Consider the following 26,598-nt stretch of genomic DNA (forward strand, 5'->3'; position numbering starts at 1 on the left):
CGGGGCAGGAATTTGATTTGGGAATTATAAACTTCATGTGGCATAGGATGTCATCAATTAAAACAATAGAAGTTACAAAGATAGATTTTATTATTTTGCTGTTAGCTAAGCAGTTTTTTCTTTATTTGCCTTTTGTAATGTGAATTAGCAGGTTAGATTTGCAGCAACATAAGCCATGGCAGGTTTAAAAGGTGGAAATGTATACACTGTGGTGAAATACAAATAATTGGTATACAATGAACGCCCACTATTCACGGGGGATACCCGCAGACCGAGCCCTGCCACAAATGTGAAATTCCGTCAGTGACGCACCCCACACACACACACACACACACAAATGTTTTGGAGGTATCACGGTAATATACCAAGATAAACAGTGAATAGGTACTTTTTTTTTTTTTTTTTGCAAATAACAGACGTTAGGTTCAAAATATGAAACCCAGAATTAGGTGAATTTGGAAATGCCAAACTGCAAATGTGTGAATGTTCACTTATACTGTACTGAAACTGTACTTATATATATATATATATATATATATATATATATGTTATTTTCAAGAAGCTCATAGTGTATATGGTTGAAGCAAATAAATAACATACAGTATGGTATAAATGTCTAAAATCATACATTTATATAAATATGAAGTAAAATAATAAAAAACATACTATTATACATTAAAAATATACTATTACACAAATACTATTAAATAGGAATGACTTACACAAAAGAACAATTATATCAGTCAATTATTTCTCCATCTCAGTTCACTTCAAACTACAACCACAATACTAAAAAAGTCTCTCTGTCATTTTTTATCAAAACCAAACATTTTTATCTTTGGAAATTCTTGCTTTAGATTAAGCATATGTAGTTCAATTTGTGGCCAGTGGTTATGTATTAAGTAAGGCTACAAGGGGTACACAAAAACATGTCTTTGAGAATTTAGAAGGCCTTCTTAAACTCTTCATCAAATAACATTTTCAGTCTGGACCCCTTGGTAAGGAAATAAGGTTTATCCTGCAAGAAAGCACAAAATGATGCTTGAAAAAAAACAAAAAAAAAACCTGATCAACAGTCTTCATTCCAGCAGCGGATCTCACCTTGTTATAGAAATCACAGTTAGAGAAAATGAGCTGGACGTCATCTACAAATTCAGCAACATAGCAGTAGTCGTTCTTCTGGATCTTTTCTGCAATTTTGCGTAACCACATGGGAGTCTCGACCACTGCAGTGTAGTCGTTCAACTGTGCGTGTTAAGCACAAACACATGATCTATTTTTGATGATTATTCTGACACAGAGTTGTTGATGAGAAGAACAGATACCAAAATCTTACATGGACACATGGATTTGTTGCAAAAAGTTGTTCATCATCAGCACTAAACAGATATAGGAGGAGGTACTGGCACCCCTGAAAGGTAAGAAGGGGAAGGTTATCGACACACAGAGGCATGACCCCATAACCGAAAAATAATGGCAGTAGTATTGTACTCACTAGCATGTGTTTGGATATTTGTTTGGACAGGACTATATCGCTTTCCAACTGGTCAGAGTAGCGCCACCCTTGAGTTGTTGTGAAGATGCAGAAGGTACACATCCATGTTCTATTATTACTGTGTAAACAAATACATGTCTGTCAAAAATTAAGTGTAAAAAATGTTAACATCCGTTTGGCAGGGAAAATCTTCGGATGACAGTCCCATTTTTTTATTTTAATACCAAAATGTTATTGACAAATGCAATTAATTGCATTAATAAAAAAACATTTGGTGACGTACAACAAATGCGAGTGTACCCAAGCAGAATCTCTGTCAGGTGTACTGTACAAGCATGACGGATTGTAATCACCTCAAAATGCTGTTGTCAATGTGAGGCAGGTGGCACTTTGGATGGAAAGAACGTGGGCATTGGTCACACACAACTAGGTCTCCATCACATTTACACACACAACACTCATCATCGTTTTTCTGCTCCTCCTGTTGAGTACATAGTACATTTAAAGTGTAAGACACAATGATATATCTTTCCCACAACATTGAAATAAAAGGATAAAAGGAAATTGGGTTTCAATTAGAACAATCTTACCAGATCACTATCAGTTGGTCTGCACAATTTGCAAGTACACAGCAGTGGGTGCATCCTCAAGAGGTTTTCCTGAAATAAACCATAATGAGCATTTTCATCTCCTTATGTCTGCCGTCATCACCACGAAAACAATAAAAACTGCATCAAATGTCAGTCACTGATAGCTATGTACCTATCGGGTAGCTAGCTACTCATAGCTGTGAAGGAATGTAGGGGCCACAATGGGGGAAAAATAGATATAGAGAGTACAATTACAACCTGTTTTGGGAGAAAAAGTCCAAAGTAACAATTTCCAAATAATATGAAATTCAAACTGAACAGTCTCCTTGAATAATTGTGTTTGAGTTCTCAGGGTGTGCTGAGCCTGCACCGGGTGATTGAAAAGTAACTCCCTATTTTTAAGTACTGGTAATTTATTTCTCAACTATAATTCTTACAAGAAATAAACATGAGAAGAAAGTGTATTGCATGGAGTTTTATTTAAAATTGGATATGGGCGCCAGCATTAGCCACCAGTTTCTCAAGCCGCCTGGGAACCGCATTCACTGATTTCACAAGGAACTCTCGTATTCGCCCTTCAAGTTCTTCCAAAGTCGTTGGTTTGGTAGAATAGACTTGCTCCTTTAACCAACCCCACAGAAAAAAAGTTGCAGGGTGTTAAGTCAGGACTTCTGGCTGGCCACTCATACACAAAAAAATGAGAAAAATATTACAACATATGAATAAATTATAAGTATTTTAAAATAGGGAGTTACTTTTCAATCACCCTGTATGTACTGTCAAATCAGGCTTTCTGTGTCCAAACCAGCAATAATGGGATTCATATTGCCACTTCCACTATTTGTAAATGTAAATAAAGTTTGCAGTAGATTTTTACATGAATAACAACACCAAGCGACTGGCCTTCCCACAGGATGTCTTTCTTCCAGGAGGCATCCTTGTCGTTGAATGCCTCCTTCACGAAGTCTGCTGGGGTCATCCAGCAGGTGTTGGTGCGAATGCTCTTACCACATGTCCCTGTTGAGGAGAGAAGGTGTCTGTGAGGTAAACTTCTCTGACCTTAGATGAGATTTAAAGAAGCATATGCTCAGATTTCATGGATTAGTTACCTGATGCAAATCGCTTTTTGTATAATTTGCCAGCAAGTGCTCCACATGTCACATTGACCACCCAAGCGTCTGTATTTGTAGTATGGCTACTCGTGGGCATCTCCTTAGGCTGCACTTCACTCGTTTCTTTCGATTCAAACTCATGGTTGGAATCTGAGGGGATATAATTACTATATGTGATGCATGCAATTATTTTACTTCATTGTTAGTACTAATGCATTTTAAATCCTTAACACCTGTTTGTGTGCAGCTTTTTCACCTGTAAAGTGCAGTTTAAAGATGCAATGGTTAGCATTGCATACTGGCATCTCAGATGTTTCACACTAAAACAACAAACCTGAAATGGTGCCGTTATCAGTGGTGAAGAGTAATTTCTTGGCCTAGCAGGAAGAAAAAGTAGGAATTAATAAAAAATGTAAAAAAAAATCACAAATATCACTTATTTGCCGTAGGTTCTTACCTTCTTACGTCTGAAGTTCGCACTTTGCAGAGGTCCTCCCTGCAGTTGATTACACAGAAACCAACCAAAAATTATTATTCTATGCAACTAAACAATCCAATTAAGACTCAGTGTAAGAGCTTCATTAAGAGATCTGCTTTTATAAAGACAATAATGATCAATTTAGCTACATTCGTGGAAAGAAGTCCCCCCCCACCCTAAGCATTAATTATAAAATGCTGTCAGTTGTAGTCTCTAAAACGGTGGTACTCGGTGATGGTGGGATTTATGTACAAGCCAGGTCATTCCTATAAAATTACATCCTGGTGTGCCAGTTAAAGCAACATATTGGGTCGTGACTGTTGGGCGGAAACCTTCTATGTCCAAATTTTGTCAGATCTCTTCAGATAACGCAAATGTAGTGACGTGAAGTAAAAGTAGTAAATCAAATTCTCAAACCTCCAAAAGCTTTGCAATGGGCGTGTTCATACATCGGATGCTTATCTTCCAGTTCTTGTTACAACCCTTTCCCCCGAGTTTTTCAAATTCAGGGGGAGTGAGCCACTGTTTGTTGAACAAAATGCATGGCTCCCCTAAAATATAAAAGATTCAGAAACAATTTTAGGCAATTAATTTTACAGTATGATTTATGCAATACAGTTTGCCTGTGACCTTTTCTTAGACCATCTCTGTTCAAAGTCCCTTTTAAGTTTCCACAGGTCACAGGAAGGTTGGACTTATAGATGGGCCACATCCATATCTCATTCTTCGCTCCCTTAACTGGAGAGGCTGGAAAAAAAAAGGAAAAGAACATTCAACAACAAGGACACTACTGTGCAATGACAATAGAATCTAAATATAATTCTAAAGCATCCCATAGTAGTTTGTCACAGGTTACTTACAGAAGCATATTTTCGTTTTCTTTGGTGTGGAAGATGATTGCGAGGGCTCCTTCTCCTCTTTGCACTTATTGTTGTTTTTCTGTGTGTTCTTTGTCTTTGAAACTGGGATTTCTTGCCTGCTTGCTACATTCTCATCTTCAGATGTCTTCTTTCTTTTCCCGACATCGGTCTCTTCTTGTCCCTTGGTGTTAAACTGACTTTTCTTTGATGATAGAGACGATTGCGAGGGCTGCTCCTTCTCACCGCACACATCGTTGTTTTTCTGTTTCTTCTTCTTTGGCACTGGGATTTCTTCCCTCCTCTGTACGATATCATCTTCTGATGGCGCCTTTCTTTCCCCGACATCAGTCTCCACCTGTCCTTTGTTGTTAAACAGACTTTTGTTTGGTGATAGAGACGATTGGGAGGGCTGCTCCTTCTCACCGCACATGTTATTTTTCCATTTCTTCTTTGACACTGGGATTTCTTGCCTCCACTCTATGTTTTCATCTTCTGATGGCTCCTTTCTTTTCCTGACATCGGTCTCCGCCTGCGGCTTGCTGTTAAACAGTTGTGTATCCAAATAAAAGGAGCCTGGTGGAGTCAATAGATAGGAGTCAATATCCAATACAAATCAGGGTCACTTAAATCTAATTGGACGAACGTTTCTGGACATTACACCTACAGGAAGTGAAAACGATTGCTTCCACTCTTGTGTGAAGACTTGAGGCCCCCTGGACAGGGAGCTGCACGGGTGAACTCAACTGAACTGTCGCGCAGTGTTCGAGCTTTTGCTATCAGTTTTAAACAGTGCCTCAATGTTACAAATGCGACAGCCAACTATAAATTCCATGTCGTATCAAATTAACTTTCACAACAAAAATTACGTTTCCAGACAGGAATGACGCGAGATCCAGCCGACTACTGCTAAGCTATACCATTAATAATAATAATACAATACTACCACTACTACTAATAATAATAATATGCCAAATGCATTTTTGAGAACCCAATTCAGTATATACTGTATGGATATATATATATTCATCCATCGATTTTCCATGCTGCCTAGCCTCACTAGGCGTGCTGGAGCCTATCCCAGCTATCTTTGGGCGAGAGGCTGGTTAGACCCTGAACTGGTCGCCAGTCAATCACATCCATCCATCCATCATCTGAGCCGCTTATCCTCACAAGGGTCGCGGGAGCGGTGGAGCCTATCCCAGCTATCATTGGGCAGGAGGCGGGGTACACCCTGAACTGGTTGCCAGCCAATCCCAGGGCACATATAAACAAACAACCATTCGCACTCACATTCACACTTACGGGCAATTTAGAGTCATGAATTAACCTACCATGCATGTTTTTTTGGGATGTCGGAGGAAACCGGAGTACCCGGAGAAAACCCACGCAGGCACGGGGAGAACATGCAAATTCCACACAGGCGAGGCCGGATTTGAAATCAAGTCCTGTGAGGCAGATGTGTCGGCCACATCTCTATCTCTCTCTCTCTCTCTCTCTCTCTCTCTCTCTCTCTTCTCTCTCTCTCTCTCTCTCTCTCTCTCTCTCTCTATGTACACACACGTATATATGTGTGTTTCACAATAGTATAGTATTGTGACAATTTCATAATTACCTGTGGCTGAAAGAGCAAAGCGAGGTAAGTCTGTCTCTGTCATGAATGCGGTCAAAAAATAGGAGGATCATTCCCAACAGCCTTTCAAATATCCACAATCCTTTTATTTCTTGCCCCTCTATTTAATATTATTGCATTATTATACTATAGCTACAGTGACACAGGCAATACAGTACATATGGCACCTCAAAATGTTGTCCAGGTCAGTCACGTTCTGCTACGTTGCTCGACTAAGGAGTCTAGGTTATCCACGACAGACTACACGATACTATAAACTATACTGTACTTAACCATTTCAGTCCTACAACAATGTAAATGAGTCATACCATCTTTGAGGCTTTTGCTCAACTGTTGCAGGGTGGGGTATTGACTTATGATGGTTTCCTTGAAGACACACCTCCAAAACATCTTGATGGACTTTGGTCGCTCGCGCTCCAACCAGTCCAGAATATCATAGAGGGCTTTCTTCAAGGCCTCTTTGCTCTTGGTGCGGTCCACTTTCTGCACCAAAAAATAAAATAAAATACAAAATATACATAAGATTAATGATGAAGAGTATTGTAGTTTAGTCCCCAGCATTGGATGGCAGTCTCTGTGTGTTTGCGGTTTCCCGTCATCTAATCTTTTTCAATGTAAATATTTCTGTGTATTTTATTTAGCTTTATAATGTCCTGTTACCCCTGTCTTTGTTTTCCGTGCCCTGGCCCAAGCAATTTCTCTCTGTTTGAGGAGTTTTCCAATTTCAGAGTAAAACCAGGGTTTATTTTAGCTGCTCACCCTAAATTAAAAAAAAGACCATGTTTATTGACCTTATAACTAATATTAACTGGTTGTGAATTGAAATAAATATTTACTTTTTATTGAGAATTAATATGGATGTCATACAGTTTTAAAATTGTTTATTCATATAGCACTGTTCAGACATTAGAATGCAACACAAAGTGCATTACAGAGATAAAACCAGACAATTAAAATAGCATGAAATATACAAGAACCCACCCCTCTCATCCCAACATATAAACACAAAACACACCCACCCGCACACACACAGCATATATTAATAGTGTAGAGACATGGCAAGCCACTGAGGATCCTTAAGACACATCTTACAAATTCTGCCAGGGTATATAAACTTATGAGCACAACTGTACACTGTACTGTTGTTTAATCTGTTACACAATTACTGCACTACTGCTCCTCAGGAATGGGTTAAATGCTGAAAACAGATAAGATATTGTATCAATGCCGAACAAGTCAAATACTGTACTCAAGCCAATTAGTTCAACACTTTGTAAGACACCTTACCACCCCTTAACCAGACATGCAAAGGCATGAAAAAGGTGACAAAAACAAAAAAACATTGTAGGGGTGGGCCAGGGGGATCCACCGGGCTCCCGCAGAGAATGTTTTTGATTTTAACATAAATGAAGCAATCTGGAAGACACTGAAGAGTACAATAAAATAAACAAGTTTTCTTCATGCAGAAAAACATTTATTTACACGGCTCAAGTACATTTCTTTGCTTTTTTTGTTTTGGCCTCCAACTTGAGCCAGGCCCATCTCCACCTGCATCTGACGCCAGCTTCAAGCTGTGCCACATGAATAGCATCCTCCTCTTTAAGCACTCATTCTGGAAAAGAATTGACTAAAATCTTTGTCTGTTTCACTTCGTTTTTCACTATTACCAACTTCAAAGGCTAATCCCAAATGCATCCTCCAGGAAAATATTAGTTACAATATTTTTCTGTTTATATTGACCATTTCTGAATTTGAAGTTAGTTCATTCTGTCTTGTGACATAATCCTAACATTGCTCCGTCGCTTGATACATTTAACTTTAAGTACCGTTACTTCTTAACAGCAGAAGTGGCGGAAGTGTTTTTTTTTCTGGTCTCGTCAACTCCACACAGGCGGAACCTTAGGCCGATGCGCCAGCATATTAGTCCGCCGCGTAATAATATTCACAATTACATCTGTCTCGATGGTGGATGTGTGGAATGGATCTAGCTGCCGGCGCTGAAGGAGTGCGAAACAGCCTATGACGACAGCGACGGCGAACCCTCCCCATCAGAAAAACTCATCGGATCTGTATGAGTCACGGAAATGGCCTATTTTGAGTTCAAAACAGCGAATTTCTCCGAAAGGCGACAGATTTGCATGTATGCTTAACGGAATGTAGTATATTTTACCTGCTGTTAGAATTCAACTTGAACCAAATGGTATTACTAAATCAAAAGTCACAGCCATTAACACTGTGCTGATGTAAGTGATGCACTTTATGGAAGTTTATTGATGCCACCTGATTTTGAATTAGAGTTGTTAACACTGGATTTTTAGCATCAAAGTCAAACTTTGAATTTTAAAAAACATCAAAAATATTGTGGTTTTCAAAAATTCAAACTTAAAAAAATTTAACATCTCAAATTAAATACGTGTATAACAATTCAACATCTTGAAAACAATCAGTGTAAACCAATTGAAGAGCGCAAAAAGGTGTAAAAAAAATACATTGGGTGAGAACCCAAGGATAAAATAAAATACATTGGGTACAGAAAATGGATGAATGGGTCTACATTCAAATTCAGAGGGTTAACCAAGAAAGCGAAGTCATTTCGCAATTCACCCAATGTCCACCCAATCAAGTGACACGCCATTGGTCATGTGACCCTGAAAGGCCACCAAAAGCAAATCTATATACTTAAAACTGAAAGTTTGTGTGTCCGTTTTCAAAGAACCACACGTTTTGCATGTTCCTGTGCATGTTCCTGCACAACTCCAAGGTTTCAACGCCCTTTTTAAATACCAAACTAATAATACATATCATGATAGGTAATTCTTACTATTACATGCGACCAAGGACACGTAAAAATATGCAGAAACATGTACTATAAGTGGAGGCTTATTGCAAAACGTGCCAGAATGCGCAAAAACGGACAGCTCTTTTTTTTTAAACTATGTTTGATTTTGATGCTACAAAAACAGTTTTATAAATTATAATTCAAACTCAGACGGTAATCCATCACTTGTATTTATTTTGCATGTATTATCATTCCACCGGCGGATGTGGTGCAGTGGTGTGGAACGGCTTCTTCCGCCTCACCTTGTAGAATTTTTCCGGAATCAGATCGTAATCCCTGAGTTGACGTATAAAAGTCTGCGGGTTTTCCATGCACGACATTTCTGTCTTGGAGCAGTGGAAAAACCGACGTAGTTCTTCGTCTCCCGGGAAATCCATCAAGCTACAAAAATGCTAGCCGTCACCCCGAGCAAGTCAATTATTCACGGCGGTCAGTGACACTTTTTGTGGAGACCACCTGATTTTCGCGTTGCAGTGCTTTGAAAACATTTAAAATGGCGCTCAAAGACACGTCCGAGGAGGAGAAGTCACCACCCATGCACTGCCCACGGGGTCGGTGACGTTTGGAAAGTGAAAGTAAAGGTCGGACTTACTTTCCACTCACCCTCCTCGTTGTAAAATGATAAGCGTTCCAGCTGTACAGGTATCCTTTCGTTTTATTAAGAACGGGGAATACGACCATATCGTCCACATGTTGGCGTGGTTCGCTACTTGATTTGAAGGCTTAAAATTTTAAGAACGTGTAGTTGACACTGAACGTCAATTAATCACCGATAGGGGACAGCATTGCAGTTTTACAAGACTAGTAACGCTTGCAATTCAGTTGTTACTTCAAAGTACTGAATCTTATAGGCTAAAAAAATTTAAAGTTTAAGTTCTTTTCCGATTCTTTTGGACTACAGGCCCTTGTCGCAGAGTATTTTTAGCTTCTAAGTTAAAAATCTTTATGGCAATTAATGCAAAAGTGCTCACAGTCTGTACTAAGTAGGCCTAGTTGTGTAGAAAAAGACTGGTAAAAGCAGAAGTACTTATTTAACTATTGTTTCAAACAAGTATAAACTCTGAAATGTACTTAAGTGAATACGTAAAAATGTTTATTTCTTAAAATTTTTTGGTGCGGTTCTCTGTTTACGACTTTTTACATCGTGTCGTCATCCACTCGGGTTGAAAAAACTAACCAGCCTATTTCGACAAAATAACGTACAGGTAAGTATGTTTTCTAATGTAGTAAAAGTAAAACATAATGAGGAAAACGAATATTTAAGTAAATCATAGATGCTTCAAAAATCTACTTATTTGTACTGTAACGTCTTGCAATTGTTTGCTTTAAACTATATTTAGCCTCTTCTCAAATCCTCTTTTACTCAAATTTATTTACTAAATCAGTCAGATTATTGTTTTTGACTTATTTTGTTTGATGCTCATATACTTCTTCGTATCTTCCCAAGTCATTGAAAATGACATCATCCCGGTGCTCCTCACAGGTCTCCACCACCTGTAGGACAGTTGCTAAGCGTCGGTCCAAAGCAGCGAGGTGTGGCTCAGACAGAAGAGGAGCAACTGTTGCAAGAGGATCCTGGGCCAGCGACTGCTGCATGACATCACTCAGGCGGAATACTGGATTGGACAAGAGACGCAAACGAAGGAGGGTGGAGCGACGGATTCTGTGCAGGTAGGAAGAGAGCAAGTAGAAAATGCAGTCAAAGGACAATGTTTTGATAGCACATATCTTCTTCGAACAAAATCCCACTATTTTCTCATAGTAAAAATAAACAACAAAAAACAATGGATAAAATTCACTGATCAAACAATTCACCAGCGACTCGAACTTACTAGGGTTGTTTTAATTTTTTACAAGTATATACTTCCAACTTTGTGGGAACAGTTTGGACAATGCGGTTTTCTTTTCAGGTCAGTAAGGCATGCTTGGGATTGCGAACCAACATGAGTGGAGTTAAATGGACAAAAATCCTTGCAGACACTGTCCAAAATCATATAGAAAGGACGCTGTTCTCAATGCAACTCTTTCTTCGTGACTTTCGGTCAGTGTAAGACCCAGGTGCCCCATTACATTTGCCCATATAGTGTATCAAGCGCATACTTTTTGCACTTTTAAGTGTGCAAACTAAGTTTTACCTGCAGCACTGTTGTAAGGGAGCTAAAATTGATAGCTCATCTTGAGAGTGACGTCCAAACCTGCAAAATATCAGTATAAGTACTATTAAGTAACTGTGCATAGAAACTTATAGCTTTTTGTCCAGGATTGTTAGACCTTAATGTATTTGATATATTAATATTTTTCATATTCACTGACCAACTAATAATCAAATAAACATTGTTTGATTTGTAGATTGTGTGGTTAAATGGAGTACAATATAGTGAAGCAATGGAGGCAAAATGTTAAATGTTAATTCAGTGTAATTAAGAACAAAATGCCATTACTTATAAAGGTTGAGCTACTGTACATTTACACTAGGGACAAACTCCTCCATGCAGCAGTATTCTGCTCGATACAACACTGCAATAAAGCAATGTAGAAAATGTAGGCAAATGCCAATCCCAAATTAAGTTTTGCAATCTGATGTAAAAGGTGTGTTGATGCATTGTTGCTTATTGACTTCATGTTCATCATAATTTTAGCTGATGTATAATTGATGGTACAGTGTGTACTTACGCTCGTCCATTATCCAGATGCAGCAGAAAAGTTTCATTGCCAAATTTCTCAAATGTCTCATAGTGATGTCTATCCATGTTGCCTTAAAAAAATAAAAAATAATCCATTTAGACTTTGTTAGCATACACTTAATTCATGCAATGTCAAGTTTTGTCATTGTTCCCATTTTTTCATGACCTCTTTTAAATATTAAATAACAAATGGCTTTGCAATGTAATCTTTACATTGCGAAGCTCCCTTGAATTTAAAAGTATTGGCTTGAATTGAGAATGCAGAGACTGACTCATGAGAAAGTCCAATATAGCCATGTCTATAACATCCACCAGTCTGGTGCCGTGGTTGTAAGGAGGCGTCTCTTTGACGGTGTCACAGTAGGCTGGGTCTTTTTCCCACCTGGCACAACAAGAGCACTCAATATTAGACATGAAGTGGTTAAATTTAACAATGAAAATTTCAAATTTTTCTACCGAGAGTAGCAAAAGAGTATGCACACATTATAGTAATGACAACTTAAAATAATGTAATACACTGTCTGCAATCAGGAAGTTTATTGTCTGTCACAACTGCAGGGACTGCCCAAGAGCAACAAAAGCATGAAGACTTTCTTACTGCTATTTTAAACAACACTTAGCTTCATCGTGGTTGGTGTGCATCTCTTTTATACATTGTCTTCAGTATTGTAATAACAGCATGAACTACAGCATATCAAATTTATTTCCTAAGGAAGTGATTTAATCTGCCTTTAAAAAGGCTAGCGCTAGATCACAGGAAAAACAAACAAAACCTATGGAGATGGAGATGACGCAAATCGTATTCACACACTATAGCTTTAGATACTAATTACATATTTTGACAGCATTTTAGAATACCGTGATTCAGTTTTAAGATTCAGGCATGTAAGTAGAAGTTCAACAAATTATGTTATACATTCATTTCAGTGTAAGCAAAGAGGTAAAAATAAAACAAAAATATTTTTGATAATTCACTATTTATTCACTTAAATGCTTACTAACATTGCCTCCTCTTTTCATACACCTAAAATCAGTTTCCCAACCACTGTTCCGCTGCACAATACTGTGCCGTGAGAGATCATTCAAAATCTACATTCTCCAATTCCACTTAAATGGTCCAAAAAAAAGTAGTGTAGTGGTGCATTTGCCTGACTGGGTTTAGTTCCCACTCAGTGATGGTGTGAATGTGAGAGTCTGTGGTTGTCTGTCTCTATATGTGACCTGCAACTGACTAATGACCAGGGTGTAGTCCACCTTTCGCCTGAGGTCAGCTGGGATAGGCTCCAGCACCCAGCGACCGTGAACTAAAAAGTAAAAAGTATTATTTTGTTTCTTCTAATGTATTTTTGTTCATCTGGTACAGTAAATGGATGGATGGATAGTATTTCATAGATTGACAGGCAGATAAACTGAGTCCTCTTCCACTGGATGACAGAAAGTACACTTAACCTGTATATTGAGGAGGAAAATCTGAGTTATTATAGAAGAGAATATAAATACAAACATATTTGTGTGCCTTTGGGCCATCTGCCGCCTCTAGGCCACGGCCCCATGCCATACTTCTTCAATGCATCTCACTTTCTTCCTTATATCACGCACACGCCCTAGTGAGATACTGGACCCTGACAAGAACACAGACTCTCAACTATTGTTTACACAAACCCCGGAAAGGTCTCGGAGACCCCACTCTCTCACAGGTTAAACAGAGACCCCATTGTGTTCCCAGTATTTGCATTTCACCCAATCAATGTTTTTTTGCTACAGTATCTATAGGTTTATTTCCTGTCTCCTAAATTACTGCCTTAATTCCTTTTATCTTGTTTTATAAGAGACAGACCAATTTCATTGTTTGAGGTTATCTCCAACACATGGACCCAGGTTCTCATTTGGTCAGTTCACCCTTGCTGGCACGTTTCCTTAAATTTACATCCTCACAGCAGACTCCTTGTTGGATTATTTATTGTTGCTGTGAATTTCTTCATCAGTATCCACCTGTTGCCATTCATACAACGGAATAATAGCTTTTTGTTCAAATAAACTGGCCCGGATTTCACACAGCGAAGGTAAATGTGTGAGGAAATTGAGTTGATCATCATTACTGTATTTCAGTGAATGTACTTTTTTGTGACATTTTTGTTCGGTGGTGTGCCGTGAGATTTTTGTAATTTAATATAGATGTTCCTTGGTTCAATGAAGGTTTTGAAAAACTGTCTTAAATAATTTGCAAGGGACTCTAAAATTTTCACAGTTCAATTTGTATTTCTCTAAAAAAGCAAGCAATGTGATAGAGTTCTACTTATCCGACAGGCGGAGTACTCACTGGGCCTGTTTGGTGCGGCTGTATGATCGTCTCCATGGTGACCTCCACGACCTGCGTGGAGCAAGGCTGAGGTCAGGTAACATGGCCGCCAAAGATACCTCCAGTGAGTGAGGTTGACCGCAGAGTGGGTGCTCTGTTGAGCAGTAGTAGTCACACTGACCGTAGAAACACACATTCCCCGCTAGGGGGAGTCAAAGGTACATTTTAGTGGTAGGACATTAAAGTGTCTTTAGTGTGAGGGAGCGAGAGAGTAACAAAATCCCACAGCAGGAGCATACCAGGGGAAATGAAGAAGGTGCGAGACAGTTTGCGATCAATGGTAATCTCTCTGATCTCACTGGTGACATTGATGAGACGACCGACCACTGGGGGGATTCTGTTGAAGCCCAGCAGTCTGAGAGACAGCAACACAGAGAGATCAGAATATCCATCCATTTTCTGAGCCACTTCTCCTCACTAGGGTCGCGGGCGTGCTGGAGCCTATCCCAGCTGTCATCGGGCAGGAGGCGGGGTACACCCTGAACTGGTTGCCAGCCAATCGCAGGGCACATAGAAACAAACAACCATTCGCACTCACAGTCATGCCGACGGGCAATTTAGAGTCTCCAATTAATGCATGTTTTTGGGATGTGGGAGGAAACCGGAGTGCCCGGAGAAAACCCACGCAGGCACGGGGAGAACATGCAAACTCCACACAGGCGGGGCCGGGGATTGAACCCGGGTCCTCCGAACTGTGAGGCTGACGCTCTAACCAGTCGTCCACCGTGCCGCCGAGATCAGAATAATTAAAATAAATAAATAAATAAAACACTGGGGGGGAAAAACAGACATTCATTGAGGCAGAACACACATGTCCTGTAGGTGGCAGTTGTGTCTGCTGTCAACTGTTTCACATCAACATTTTCTTCCTTGGTTAATGTCACAGGCTTAAACAAAGTTTCACAGAAATCGGTCCAGCTGTTTGAGTTACACTAATTATGAACTATTCATTTATTGCATTTTCACTGTCATATAGCAGTACCTCTGGGGTGAACACATTTTTGGGGGGGATGCTTAGCGGACTTCAGTTTTGTTGAGATTTTGAAACTTTTATTTCCCTTAGGAAATAGAAATGATCAATTCCAGGGTGGAACTGTTGCCATCATAGAATTGACATCTACTTGGATGTCATTCATGCGCAGCAGCAGTTGCCATTCACAAAGATGAATTGGAAAGAATACAAGTACAAGGTCTTCACATCAGGCCCTCTGCTTTGTTTGGGTAAATTACACAAGTGATTTTCTTTTCACTTCACAACATGGTTGAAGCTTCACAGAGAAATACTTTGTTGGTACCTGTCAAGGTGAAAAGCTGAGATCTCTGCATTGTGTCTTTCAAAGTCGGAGAAGTAAAAGAGGTTCACATCTGTCTCTGCTTCTCTGGATTGTCTACAAAAGAAAACACTCATGCTGAGTTGAATGTTGGATAGCATTAGTAGTAACCCTTGTGAGGATAAGCGGTACAGAAAATGGATGGATGGATTATGACATAGTGGCCTTACTTTCTAGGTTTGAGCAGAGCTTGTCCATAGTTTGGGAAAGATACCAGCAGTTTGAGCTGAGTGCCTCCTGACTTTTGAACTGAAATATAGAGGAAAATAAAGATTGATTGATTCATGTCCTAAAAAATGAATCATACCATTCATATTGTGGAAAAACTGGAGGCTTAACAATTGAAATTCTGATGTTTTTCCTCATCTTCTGACAGCAAAGTTGGCCTAACGCACAGTTTGACCTCATGGCAATAAAAAAATGATTTTAAACTTTTAAACCTGCATCACAGTATGTGAAAATCAGTCCTTAGTCAATAGTTTAATTTGTAAATCAAGACACTTCCTTGGGTTCTCACCCAAGCAAGTCAATTTCCTCTGCACAAAGGCACATATTTCAGGGGAAAAAAAAGATTGCTTCGGTTGCCACATGTCAAACATGGTTTGTATTTCCAAATGTAATCTTGACAAATAAAACATCATAGAAGAATGTAATTTAGCTCTCATTTACTGTAGATTGGATATAAAGTCTACAGAACCCTTATCAAATGCCAGATTTGTGTGATGTATATATAAAAAACGAGACCAAGATAAATCATTTAAAAAAGAAATCTTTTTGAGAATGGAAGTAAAAATAAGCAACTGAGATAATGTGGTTGCACAAGTCTTCACACCTTCTGATAACTGGGGATGTGGCTGTGTTCAAACTTAACCAATAACATTCAAACACATGTTAAATGGGAGTCAGCAGACACATGCCACCATTTAGGGTGCCCCTGATTTAACCCCAAATAAAGTCCAGCTGTTTGAGTAGGCGTTTCGTTTTTTGGTTGTTGTTTTTTTTCAAGCAGAAGCCTGAAGGTTTTGTGCTAACAATGATTGCTGTTTGGAAGTGCAGCTCATTCCATGTTGATGTCTGCCTCTTGGCAGCCTGCCTAACAAGTTTTCTTCTCATATTTTCTTCAAATTTGGAGGGACATCCAGTTTTTAGTAATGTCACTGCTGTGCCATATGTTCTCTACTTGATGAAGACTGTCGCTACTTTGTACATTTTTTGTACCCTTCTTCTGATTGATACATTTGGACAAAGAGATTCCTCTAATTGTGTGAAAGATCTCTGCAGACCATGTCTTGTGCAATAAGATGTGACTAAAATAATGTCAAGGGAAGCAATTAGAACATTTGAACATTATTTGGGTTTAATCAGAGGCACTTTAAATGGTGGCAGGTGTGTGCTGACTCCCATATGAGTTTGAATGTGATTAGTTAATTTTGAACACAGCCATATACCCAGTTAACCACATTATCTCAGTTGTTTATTTGTACTTCCCCTGTCAATTTAATTTGGTTTTAAGATGAGTTGTACAGTGTTTAGGTCACATTAATGGTGGAAAACGTTTTGAAATGATTTATCCTTGTCTCATTTTTATATATCACAAATAACTGGCATTGCAAGTGGTGTATGTAGATTTTTTTTTGTATCCACTGTATTTGTATAACCTACAGTAAAGAAATATTTAGCAGCCTTCTCTAGGTCTATCAGTTAGAGAGAGAGGTACTGCAAAAACATCAAATCAGCTTGTAGCTTCAATCTTCATTGCATAATACACTTCTCAATATATAATTTACTGTACTCTGCACTGTGCTGAAAGTGTGAGCATGTTGCCTGAAATCAACAAACACAAAACAAGCCTTTATTTACGTATGAGTTCATCCAGAATGTACAAAGTCATGAATGTGCTTGAGATGTGTGTCTTTGTGCACGGTGTATTTCTGACATAGTGATACTCCAAACAGTCTGTGGCTCTGTGGACAAATTATTCCCGACAATAATTTGAATTCCTTGATGACCAAATGATACAATTTTAATGTATAGTGAACAGTATAGCAAAGTCCAATTGTACATCATGCAGTTTCATCTTGCACACTTTTGTCATAAGGGTCTGCCTTGCCTGGCTGTCTGTCTTTTATTTTTGTTCTAAAAAAATCTTCAAAGGGCTCCCTGCTCTGAATGTAAACTTTGGCACATTTTACTGTCTCCATTAAGTTTGGGGGGGGGAAAAAACAAAACAAAAAACTGTGATTTGCCTGTCTTGCTTCGGCTCCATCACAGACTAAACTCATTTCCATAAAGGCATACTGTATGAGTCCAAATGAAATAAGAAGCATGGTGGTGACTTAGTTTTTCTGTTTAACGAAGAAGAAACTGAATTATCATAATTAGATGCGAACTAAGCACTTCTGGGACCATCATGGTTAACAGCTAGGTCAGCTGCTAAATGTATTCTTGCTTTGTTGAGCAATGCAGGTTTCACAAGTGAAGTGCAGAATAATGTCTGTCTGCTTTTAAACCAAAATGACAACTAAATATTTAATACTAAATGGGGATAAACTTTAGCAAACTTTACAAGCATTTACCTAATCTGATGATGCAATGTCATTTAAAATATAACGCTACAGTCGGTGCATAAATCTGTTCTTTTTTTCACTTCATTGCTGTAGTATACAATACACAGCACATAAACAACCTACAATGGGGAAACAAAAAATCAGCACTCTTCACTACGACACTTATTCTCACCTCTCACCTGTCATCACTGCACAACATCTTTTCTCACCTGCTCCAAGGATGTGTTGCGTTGCCAAGTAATGAGTCATCTTTGCCACAGTGAGGTCCTTTCTGTTGTATAGTTTCCACCGAGTAATGCCCAAGTGGAATTGCAACCAGAGTGGGTGTGTCTCTGCGTCGCTGGTCCAAGAGACTTTGTCGTAGCCTTCTTCTTGACCCGTACTCTGCCTTTCAGGGAGACATTTGTTGGTGAGACATCATGCCAATATAAGTTACCTTAAAGACCCTGTAAAGTGAATTCAGAGGGTTTTTTTCTGAATACATTTTACGTGTGTGTGTGTGTGTGTGTGTAATGTCAGAAGCCACATCCATTTCCTGGTAGGCTGCTAATGAAAGCATTTCGAAATATGGGCAATCTTGCACTGGGGCGCGCTCATCCTTGTGTGCTGCCCCGCAGTGAAAACAAAGTGCAGTGTGAAAAGGCCTTAAAGGCCCAATGCCATCAACATTTTTATTTAATTTTTCATAATATTTCATGTATTTTTATCGGGTTTGCAAGATAATTTGGGTAGGAAATGCCCAGGATGCCCTTTTTCAAGCTATTGCATTCTTAATCTATTACACCAGGCAATTGAGACGACCGAATTTTTCATTAATATTTGATATGTGAATAACCTTTGCTCTGATTGGATCGTTGTCATTTAAATATGGAAAACATCTCTGCTCTGATTGGTGCTTGACGATATCACGACATTTTTGTGGCGGCCAAGCAATTATATCAAAGTCGCTTTTGGATCCTTTGATGTGGTCTTACTCTCAATGTGAAGCAGAATTCACCAAGTGTTCATTGGATTGTTGGCCCACTAATCGGGAACGTGAGCTGAATGGGTATGTGGGTCCAAATAAAAACAGGGGAGCTCCCATTCACTTTAGCATAACCAGCGTGCGATGCCAATCGCTCGCGCACATTTTGGCGACAATGACCACAAGCTTTGCTATTTCATCCACAGGTCATAAATTGTCAACATAGGTAAGTATTGTAAAACACAACATGCGTACGGTTAACTTTATAGACCGTATGGCTTGGCAGCAGCTAAGCCTCCCTGGCTTAAAACCCGGTAATACCGTGTTGCCATTCAACTGTGTTGGTGGGGAATGGCAAATTTACAAAAAAAAAAATTTTTCAGTTTACAGGGTCTTTTTTAGCTAGGGAGAGACAAAATCTTTAACTGTTTGACGTAAAAATTAAATAAAAATAACAATGGTAGGCCACCAACCACTCAGGTTGGTTACGCAACAGCAAAACTACAGCACTGTTTTACTGTCCAATAAAACCAATTTCTCATCCAATATCAGTTGAACATTTCCAGTATTGCACTCACCAATGACTGTCACTATAGATGTCTTCCTCCATGTCATCACCCACATGCTCGTTTTTCTTCACCCTTAGCAGCCAGTCCTCCTCCAGCAACCCTACTTCTGGCAGATTGTACAGTGGGTGCTTGAAAAGTGCCTCCAGCTTCGAGGCCCCCTTGATGACTTGATTTACTCTTCCACTGCCAATCATTTTCTTCCCTGTGGCAATGGCATCATTCTGAGAACTTATTGATAGTTTATGTGACGAGGAGGGCTGATGGTTCTGGTTATATGTTCTTGGATTTAAGGAGGAGGAAGATGAATTGGGAAGGACACAAGCTGTTTGGAGGACAGTGAGACAAAAGAGTGCTAGAATGATGTGCAGAGCAAGGGACAGACAGGCCAGGCAAAGATAGATAGAACGAGTGGATGGGCCTAGGTTCCGTCTCCCCATGCTGGAAAATTGAAAGGGAAGAACAGAAGGAGAGACATTTGAAAACCAAATGGGCTGTTGAGGCCTGCCCACTTCAAACCTAATCACGATGAAATATTTCCTTTTTTTTTTTTATTTCCCCCCCCCCCCCCCCCCCCCCCCCCCCCCAACTGGGTGTCTGATTGAACTATTTTCTATTTTCTCCTTTTTCTTCAGTAAATTGTAAGGTCAGCATGAAATTGTTCCGAGCCACAACAGCAGATTTCATTTTCACCCTCAGTACTTAAAGAAACACTACACAATAGTTTGACCTTAAACAGCTTCTGATTGTGAGAAGTGTCTCAGTTGTTGCCATGGTGACTTGCATCATCTATTTTAGTGGTCTAGACTAATAGTGGACCAGCACAGAAACCTCTACCTTAATGTTGCTCAGACTTGTATGGGAACATCTTGTGTCTAAATGCTGAGACAGACATGATTTGAATTAAATTCCATTTTAAATCTGTTGGGTTGGGTTGGGTTGTTGAGCCCTGGAGCAAATAATTTCCCTATCTAAATAGACTATAATATAAAGTATGGTAATGAAAATCTGTTGACTTTTACTTCTATCAATATAATAAGCTCACACACAAGTAAACATTCAGAAGAATATAAATCACATGGTATCCAGAGATGAATTGTAAATCCACTGGTTTAGACTGACATGATTATAGTTGATGAGCAACTCAGGCATTAATTTTGTGTGTGTATGTGTGTGTGTGTGTGTATATATATCATTGGCATGAGATAGGAAGAGCTCACTGAAAAAAAATCAATAAATTATTGAACTTGCTGCTCCCATATTCCCCTGGGTACCGCGGGCAGAAGGAATTACTTACATCTCTTTCCCTTCAAGACCTTTATTTCTTCTCCCACTCTCTGTTCCCCTACTTCCTCGGCTAATGAGACCGATATCTGATTTTTCTGATCATTCTACCATGGTGTGCAGTCATGCTTGTTTGTTATGGCACACTTCAATTCAAACAGAGGAGAGACATGTTGCACTGACCTGTGTCATTGTGACCTGCACACAAATGATCTCTAACCACATCTGTCAATGAATGGAGTGATAAACACAGAGTAGAAGCTGCACCATTAGTATGACAATGTAGTGTTACTATAACACAAAATATTATCCTTTCCTTGGACAGTAATCATAACATCTAGCTCATAAAAATCCATTGTTATCTATAAAAAACGGCTTATGATTCATTTTGTCTCTTTCAGCGTTTCTTGTTCTAAAGGATTAAAAAGAGGTCAGTGTATTTAATGCTGCCACCTAACTACTATATGTTTCAGTTAATTAGCTAACTGCTTTGGGTCTGAATGTATAATGAGTGTTGTTGCAGGTCTCAGAAGTCTAGGCCGGTGCTCAAATCTGCAGTGAATTATATGACATTACACAGTTAGGGTGTACAAACATATTAAAAAACTATTTTTGTCAATATGTGCTGTACAATCTGATCACTCAAAGTGGATAATTTGTATAAAATTATATGTCATTTTTGAGTGTTTAACCATTTAAAATTCTAAACTTAAAATTCTAAGTCCATCAATACTGCATAAGTGATGGATTTTTCTCAATTGGTGATATTTTAAATACGAACAAACCATATCTCATTAAATATTGTATTTTCAGACTTGACACAATTAATTAATTGATTAAACATATCTTATATTTTGAATATGTAATGTTTCATTGTCATCTATTATGTCATCTAAAGCCTTATTCTTAATAGAGCACAAAACAGCTGTTGCAGTTTAATGTAGGTTGCTTGGAAATAACCCATAATTTGACACCTAATTGGAGCGTCCGCATGCTTTATCCACCAAGCAGGCAGGCAACCACACCAAAATGCAAACCAAGGACAATAAGACAAACTCATTCCAGAATGACATCTGGCATTTTAGAGTGAAATGTGCAGAATTAACTAATATGTGCTTTGATTGCATTCTGTCACGTAACCTGTGTGTGCATGTTGCCATGTTTTGTATTAGAGATTGTGTCATATGCAGTCTTCCTTTTAATATGTACTGTATGTGTAAATTATCAGCATACTGATTTTTAAGTTAATTGTTAGTGTCCTTTTCTCAGCCAAGAAATTGCACTTACACATCGCAAAGGCAACAATTCCGTCTGTCTGTTTTGCACAAGCACATAATACATCATCTTGATGTGTCATTTAGAAAGGAAACCAGAACAAAGAACACACTTTCAGGACATGAGTGTATGTGTGTAGTTAGTGGAACTATTTGGAGGACCAATCGTAGAGATAAATTCATTCATTGTCATTTATAAAGGAACCCAGGACACCTTGGACTATCAGGAATTCTACAGGTTCTGGGAATTCTTGAAAATTTCTTTTAAGTGTATTTTAAAGCTGCCCTGCGATTGCCTGGATACCTGTTTAGGGTGTACCTAGCTTCTTGCTCAAAGTCAGCTGGGATAGGCTTTAGGTCTAGGATAAGCTGTATAGAAAATGGGCGTATGTATTTGAAGTCCTTAAGAGTTTATAGTGTATGTGCATTGTGCCTGTCTATTGTATTAATTTCTTTATATTTTAGCAGTGAAAATGCTACGTTAATTAAAATTAAAAAAGGTAGGGTGCTATTTCCACACCAAGTAGCATAACTGTTTGAATCTTGACTTGTTGACTCATTTTTTTCTGTTCCATTCTTTGTTGCATGGACGTGATGTACTTTCATTTCAATTCATCCCCAGATGAATGGTATCAAATAGTGGTATGCCATATATGTTATTTTGACACCCTTCACACCTCATGAAATTTAAAACACAAAATTGTAAATCAAACTGAAATGAACTTTCCTGTGTTTTGCCAAGTCTTTTCTGACGAAATAAGTAAGGAAGCAATTTTGTCTTTGTTGAGTTTTATTACAAGAAAGAAGGAAGTCTTTGCAAAGAGAGGAAAAGGTACAACTCGTCATGTCTTGTTACCCCTTACTGAAGCTCAAGCAAAAATTCCCCTTCGTTGTACAGAAGTGAGAGGGACTGAGGAGAAAAAAGAAATACACCCCTCTCATTTCCACAACATTCTCACACAATTCTCATTGTCCAGGTGCACTCAAACTTATCTTTATGGGAATGGTTGCATGCAGAGGATGAGATTGGAAGAGAAATCCAGGGAGTAGTCAAAACAGTCAAGGACACAGAAATACTGTGCTGTCTAAGAGCTATGGCACAATAAAGCATGTAAAGGTTAAATAAATTTAATATTTGATGTATATGAAACATTTTCCACATCAACTGTTTGGTGGAAATGGAGGTTGTATGTGCATATGTATAATTTGTCTTTTGGGACAGCACTTTTCTTTTACCACCTCTTCTCCTTTCCAGACCAGGAGCATGCATTCTGTCACCATCTTTTTTCACTCTTCTCAAAGCTCAAAAGCCCAATCTTTGTGAACGCATTGACTCTTGTGGGTGCTGCACGCGCAATATGGATGGCCATGAATATTTCATATGGAATGAGAGAGAGTAAGGAGAGAGGTATGAGGTTGAGAGACAAAAAGACAGAGGGTGAATGGTAAAGTGGTGACGTAAAACAGGTTGGAGCAACAGGAACAAATGATGTAAAGTAGCCACAATGCTAATAGAGAAGAAAAGCAAGGGTGGGGTGGAGAGAGCGAGAGATGTAGGAGGTGTTAAGACAGACGGAGAGTACGAGGAAACTGGCATGGAATACTAAGTAGTAGTGCGACCATTGTGTTAAGCATGCCAGTTATATGTAAAACTGGAATTGTAAACATTGAAGACATTGAACCATGCAATTATAATCTAGCATTCTTTGTTTTCCCATATGGATGATTCTTCATTTTCTCATCACTTCTGCCCATCGCCTTTGCTCTATATCATTCTAAATCTCGTTGTTTACAAGGTGACAGCCTGCACAACAATCTAATCTTGCCGCATGAGAACCCTGTTGTGAGTTTAAGCTGTGTAAATGTTAATAGCAGGTAGCAGTCGACACATTGGTAGGAAGCAAATTGAGAAATAAGGGAGAGACTGCACACTTCATTTTATTTTTTTAATGAACATTGTCAGCGAATGTGACAAAGTGATACTTTATAATCTCTGAATGATCTTTTCAGTGTTTTTGAACACAACGGCACCTTCAAGGGCGCACATGGTCTACTGTAATAGAACTCTAAATAGGTCATTTCCGTGAATCGTATAGATCCGCTGCATTTTTTTTGGGGTGGGTGTGTTGCTGACCACTATTTTTGATGGTTTTTAAAATTCAAAGTTTGATTTTGATGCTAAAAATCCAGTTTTAACAATTCAAAATCAGATGGCATCAATAAACTTCCATAAAGTGCATCACTTACATCAGCACAGCATTAATGCCTGTGACTTTTGATTTAGTAATACCGTTTGGTCCAAGTTTAATTATAACAGCAGGTAAAATATACTCCAGTCCTTTAAGCATACATGCGAATCAGTCGACTCGGCGAAATACGCCTTTTTGAACTCAAAGTAGGCCATATCCGTGAATCGTACAGATCCGATGACCTTTTCTGGGGGGGGGGGGGGGGGGTCGATGTTTCGTACTCCTTGAAAGCTGGCAGCTAGATCCATTCCACGCATCCACCATCCACACAAAATGTAATTTCTGAATATTACTCCCCGGCGGACTAATATGCGAGCTCCTGTGTGTGCATGTTGCCATGTATTAGAGATTGTGTCATATGCAGTCTTCCTTAATATATAATACATAATAAATATATATATAAATATCAGGATACAGATTTTTAAGTTAATTGTTAGTGTCCTTTTCTCAGCCAAAGATTTGCACTTACACATCGCAAAGGCAACAATTCTGTCGGTCTGTTTTGCACCAGCACATAATACATCATCTTCATGTGTCATTTAGAAAGGAAACCAGAACAAAGAACACACTTTCAGGACATGAGTGTATGTGTGTTGTTAGTGGAACTATTTGGAGGATAAATCGCAGAGATAAATTCATTTTAAATAACTAACACAGACACGAAGGCCTGATGATGCAAAACACATTTTAATTGATGCAATGAAATAGACTACACCAGCGGTGGTTCTTCCCCCTTGACAAACTGAATCAGATGTGACTGTAGTAGTCAGTCAAAATTATCATTCCGGATTTTAGTCTGCCCCCCTGAAGAAAACCTTTCACCTTGCTTTGTCCACTGGTGCATAGTCATGTTGGAGGAGGAAGAGGACAGCTCCAAACTGTTCCCACAAAGTTGGGAGCATGGAATTGTCCAAAATCTCTTGGTATGTTGAAGCATTCAGAGTTCCTTTCACTGGAACTAAGGGGCCAACCCCAGTTCCTGAAAGACAAACCCACCATAATCCCCCCGCCACCAAATTTTACACTTGGCACAATGCAGTCAGACAAGTACTGTTCTCCTGGCAACCGCCAAACCCAGACTCATCCATCAGCTTGCCAGATGGAGAAGCATGATTCGTTACTCCAGAGAACGCGTCTCCACTGCTCTAGAGTCTAGCAATGGCTTGTTTGACACCACTGCATCCGACGCTTTGCAATGCACCAAATTGGTGCTCCTAAAAGCAACCCATTCTTTCGCAAATGTTTGTATAAAAAAAAAAAGAAATGTCTGCATCCCTAGGTGTTTGATTTTATACACCTGTGGCCACAGAAGTGATTGGAACACCCGATTCCGGTTATTTGGTTGGGTGAGCAAATACTTTTGGCAATATAGTGTGTATGCACAATAAGTTCTGAGAAATGCTTCCATTTCTTGTCGTTTCAGTGTCCTAATATCTTTGTCCATGAAGTGTAAATGTGAAGTATGGCTGTTCTGTTGTCATGTGATCACTCTTCATTTCTCGCCCTACTTGATCATCCTGCATGTAGACAGCCCACTCATCCGCTAATCCCCCAACCCCCCATATTTGCACACTCATTTGTTTTCACACCTCATTTTTATTACATAATGTTCCCTTAGTTTTAAATGCCAAAAGAAGTTAATGAAAATATCATGATTTACTTGTATTCTGAGTCATTCATGTAAACATCCATGGAACAAAAATATTGTCAAAGACAAAACCCTGAACAGCTTCATGCCTTGAAATTTAAACTGTAGTACTGTTCATCAAAATACCAATGTGTAAAAAAAAGGCAATTGATTATGTAGACTAGCGCAGAGCTAAAGTCGAGCTTCGAAATACCGTACAACACGACATGAGTGAATTATTAATCATTGTGAAATGTGATTCCTTTTAGTAATGAAGACATTAAAACAAAAATTAGTTGTTGCTGACAGGCCCTATTAAAAGGCTTCTGATCACTTCACTTTTAAGAGAATGAAAAATTATCTTCCATGTCGGTAAGGAAGCGACAAAAGTTTCAAAAGGAAGAGGTGCAACTTGGCATTAAAATATGAGCATAGAAATTGGATTAGAATATGAGGTAAATGTCAAGAACGGTTGTCGGGAAATAGCTGTTCAATCATCCAGAGACAGGCTGCAAAGGTTGTCTACAGTATAATACAAACAGAAGTCTTACCGTAATTTCTCGTGTATAATGCGCACCCATGTATAATACGCATCCCCAAAGTTGCCCTCAAAATTCAGGAAAACCCTTCTACCTATGTATAATGCATTTTTACAATGCATGATTTTGCTTCTAAAATGGTGACGGCCA

At 38.9% G+C, this 26,598-nt stretch overlaps 3 protein-coding genes across 3 annotated transcripts in view; 1 reads left to right on the plus strand and 2 right to left on the minus strand.

The window, feature by feature from the left end:
- Positions 1-72: 72 nt before the first annotated feature.
- Positions 73-9,531, minus strand: LOC133466301 (nuclear body protein SP140-like protein). Its single transcript, XM_061749862.1, has 15 exons — positions 9,247-9,531; positions 6,474-6,648; positions 4,536-5,108; positions 4,306-4,422; positions 4,093-4,226; positions 3,655-3,693; positions 3,532-3,574; positions 3,195-3,347; positions 2,963-3,102; positions 2,086-2,154; positions 1,849-1,976; positions 1,496-1,613; positions 1,337-1,411; positions 1,102-1,245; positions 73-1,018 (listed from the first exon to the last, which is right to left on the minus strand). The coding sequence occupies exons 1-15, from the start codon at positions 9,379-9,381 to the stop codon at positions 944-946; spliced, it is 2,118 nt and encodes a 705-aa protein (XP_061605846.1). The 5' UTR covers positions 9,382-9,531; the 3' UTR covers positions 73-943.
- Positions 9,460-19,915, minus strand: fam20cl (family with sequence similarity 20 member C, like). Its single transcript, XM_061749875.1, has 10 exons — positions 19,488-19,915; positions 18,155-18,333; positions 15,549-15,627; positions 15,343-15,435; positions 14,287-14,402; positions 14,009-14,189; positions 11,961-12,070; positions 11,678-11,759; positions 11,140-11,199; positions 9,460-10,667 (listed from the first exon to the last, which is right to left on the minus strand). The coding sequence occupies exons 1-10, from the start codon at positions 19,913-19,915 to the stop codon at positions 10,409-10,411; spliced, it is 1,587 nt and encodes a 528-aa protein (XP_061605859.1). The 3' UTR covers positions 9,460-10,408.
- Positions 14,024-26,598, plus strand: part of baiap2l2a (BAR/IMD domain containing adaptor protein 2 like 2a) — a 47,736-nt gene continuing 35,161 nt past the window's right edge. Inside the window, exon 1 of the mRNA XM_061749869.1 lies at positions 14,024-14,084. The gene's annotated coding sequence lies outside the window, so the exon portion shown is untranslated. The remainder of the gene's footprint in view (positions 14,085-26,598) is intronic.

This window comes from Phyllopteryx taeniolatus, chromosome 16 (genome assembly GCF_024500385.1).
Source record: "Phyllopteryx taeniolatus isolate TA_2022b chromosome 16, UOR_Ptae_1.2, whole genome shotgun sequence".
Taxonomy (NCBI): Eukaryota; Metazoa; Chordata; class Actinopteri; order Syngnathiformes; family Syngnathidae; genus Phyllopteryx; species Phyllopteryx taeniolatus.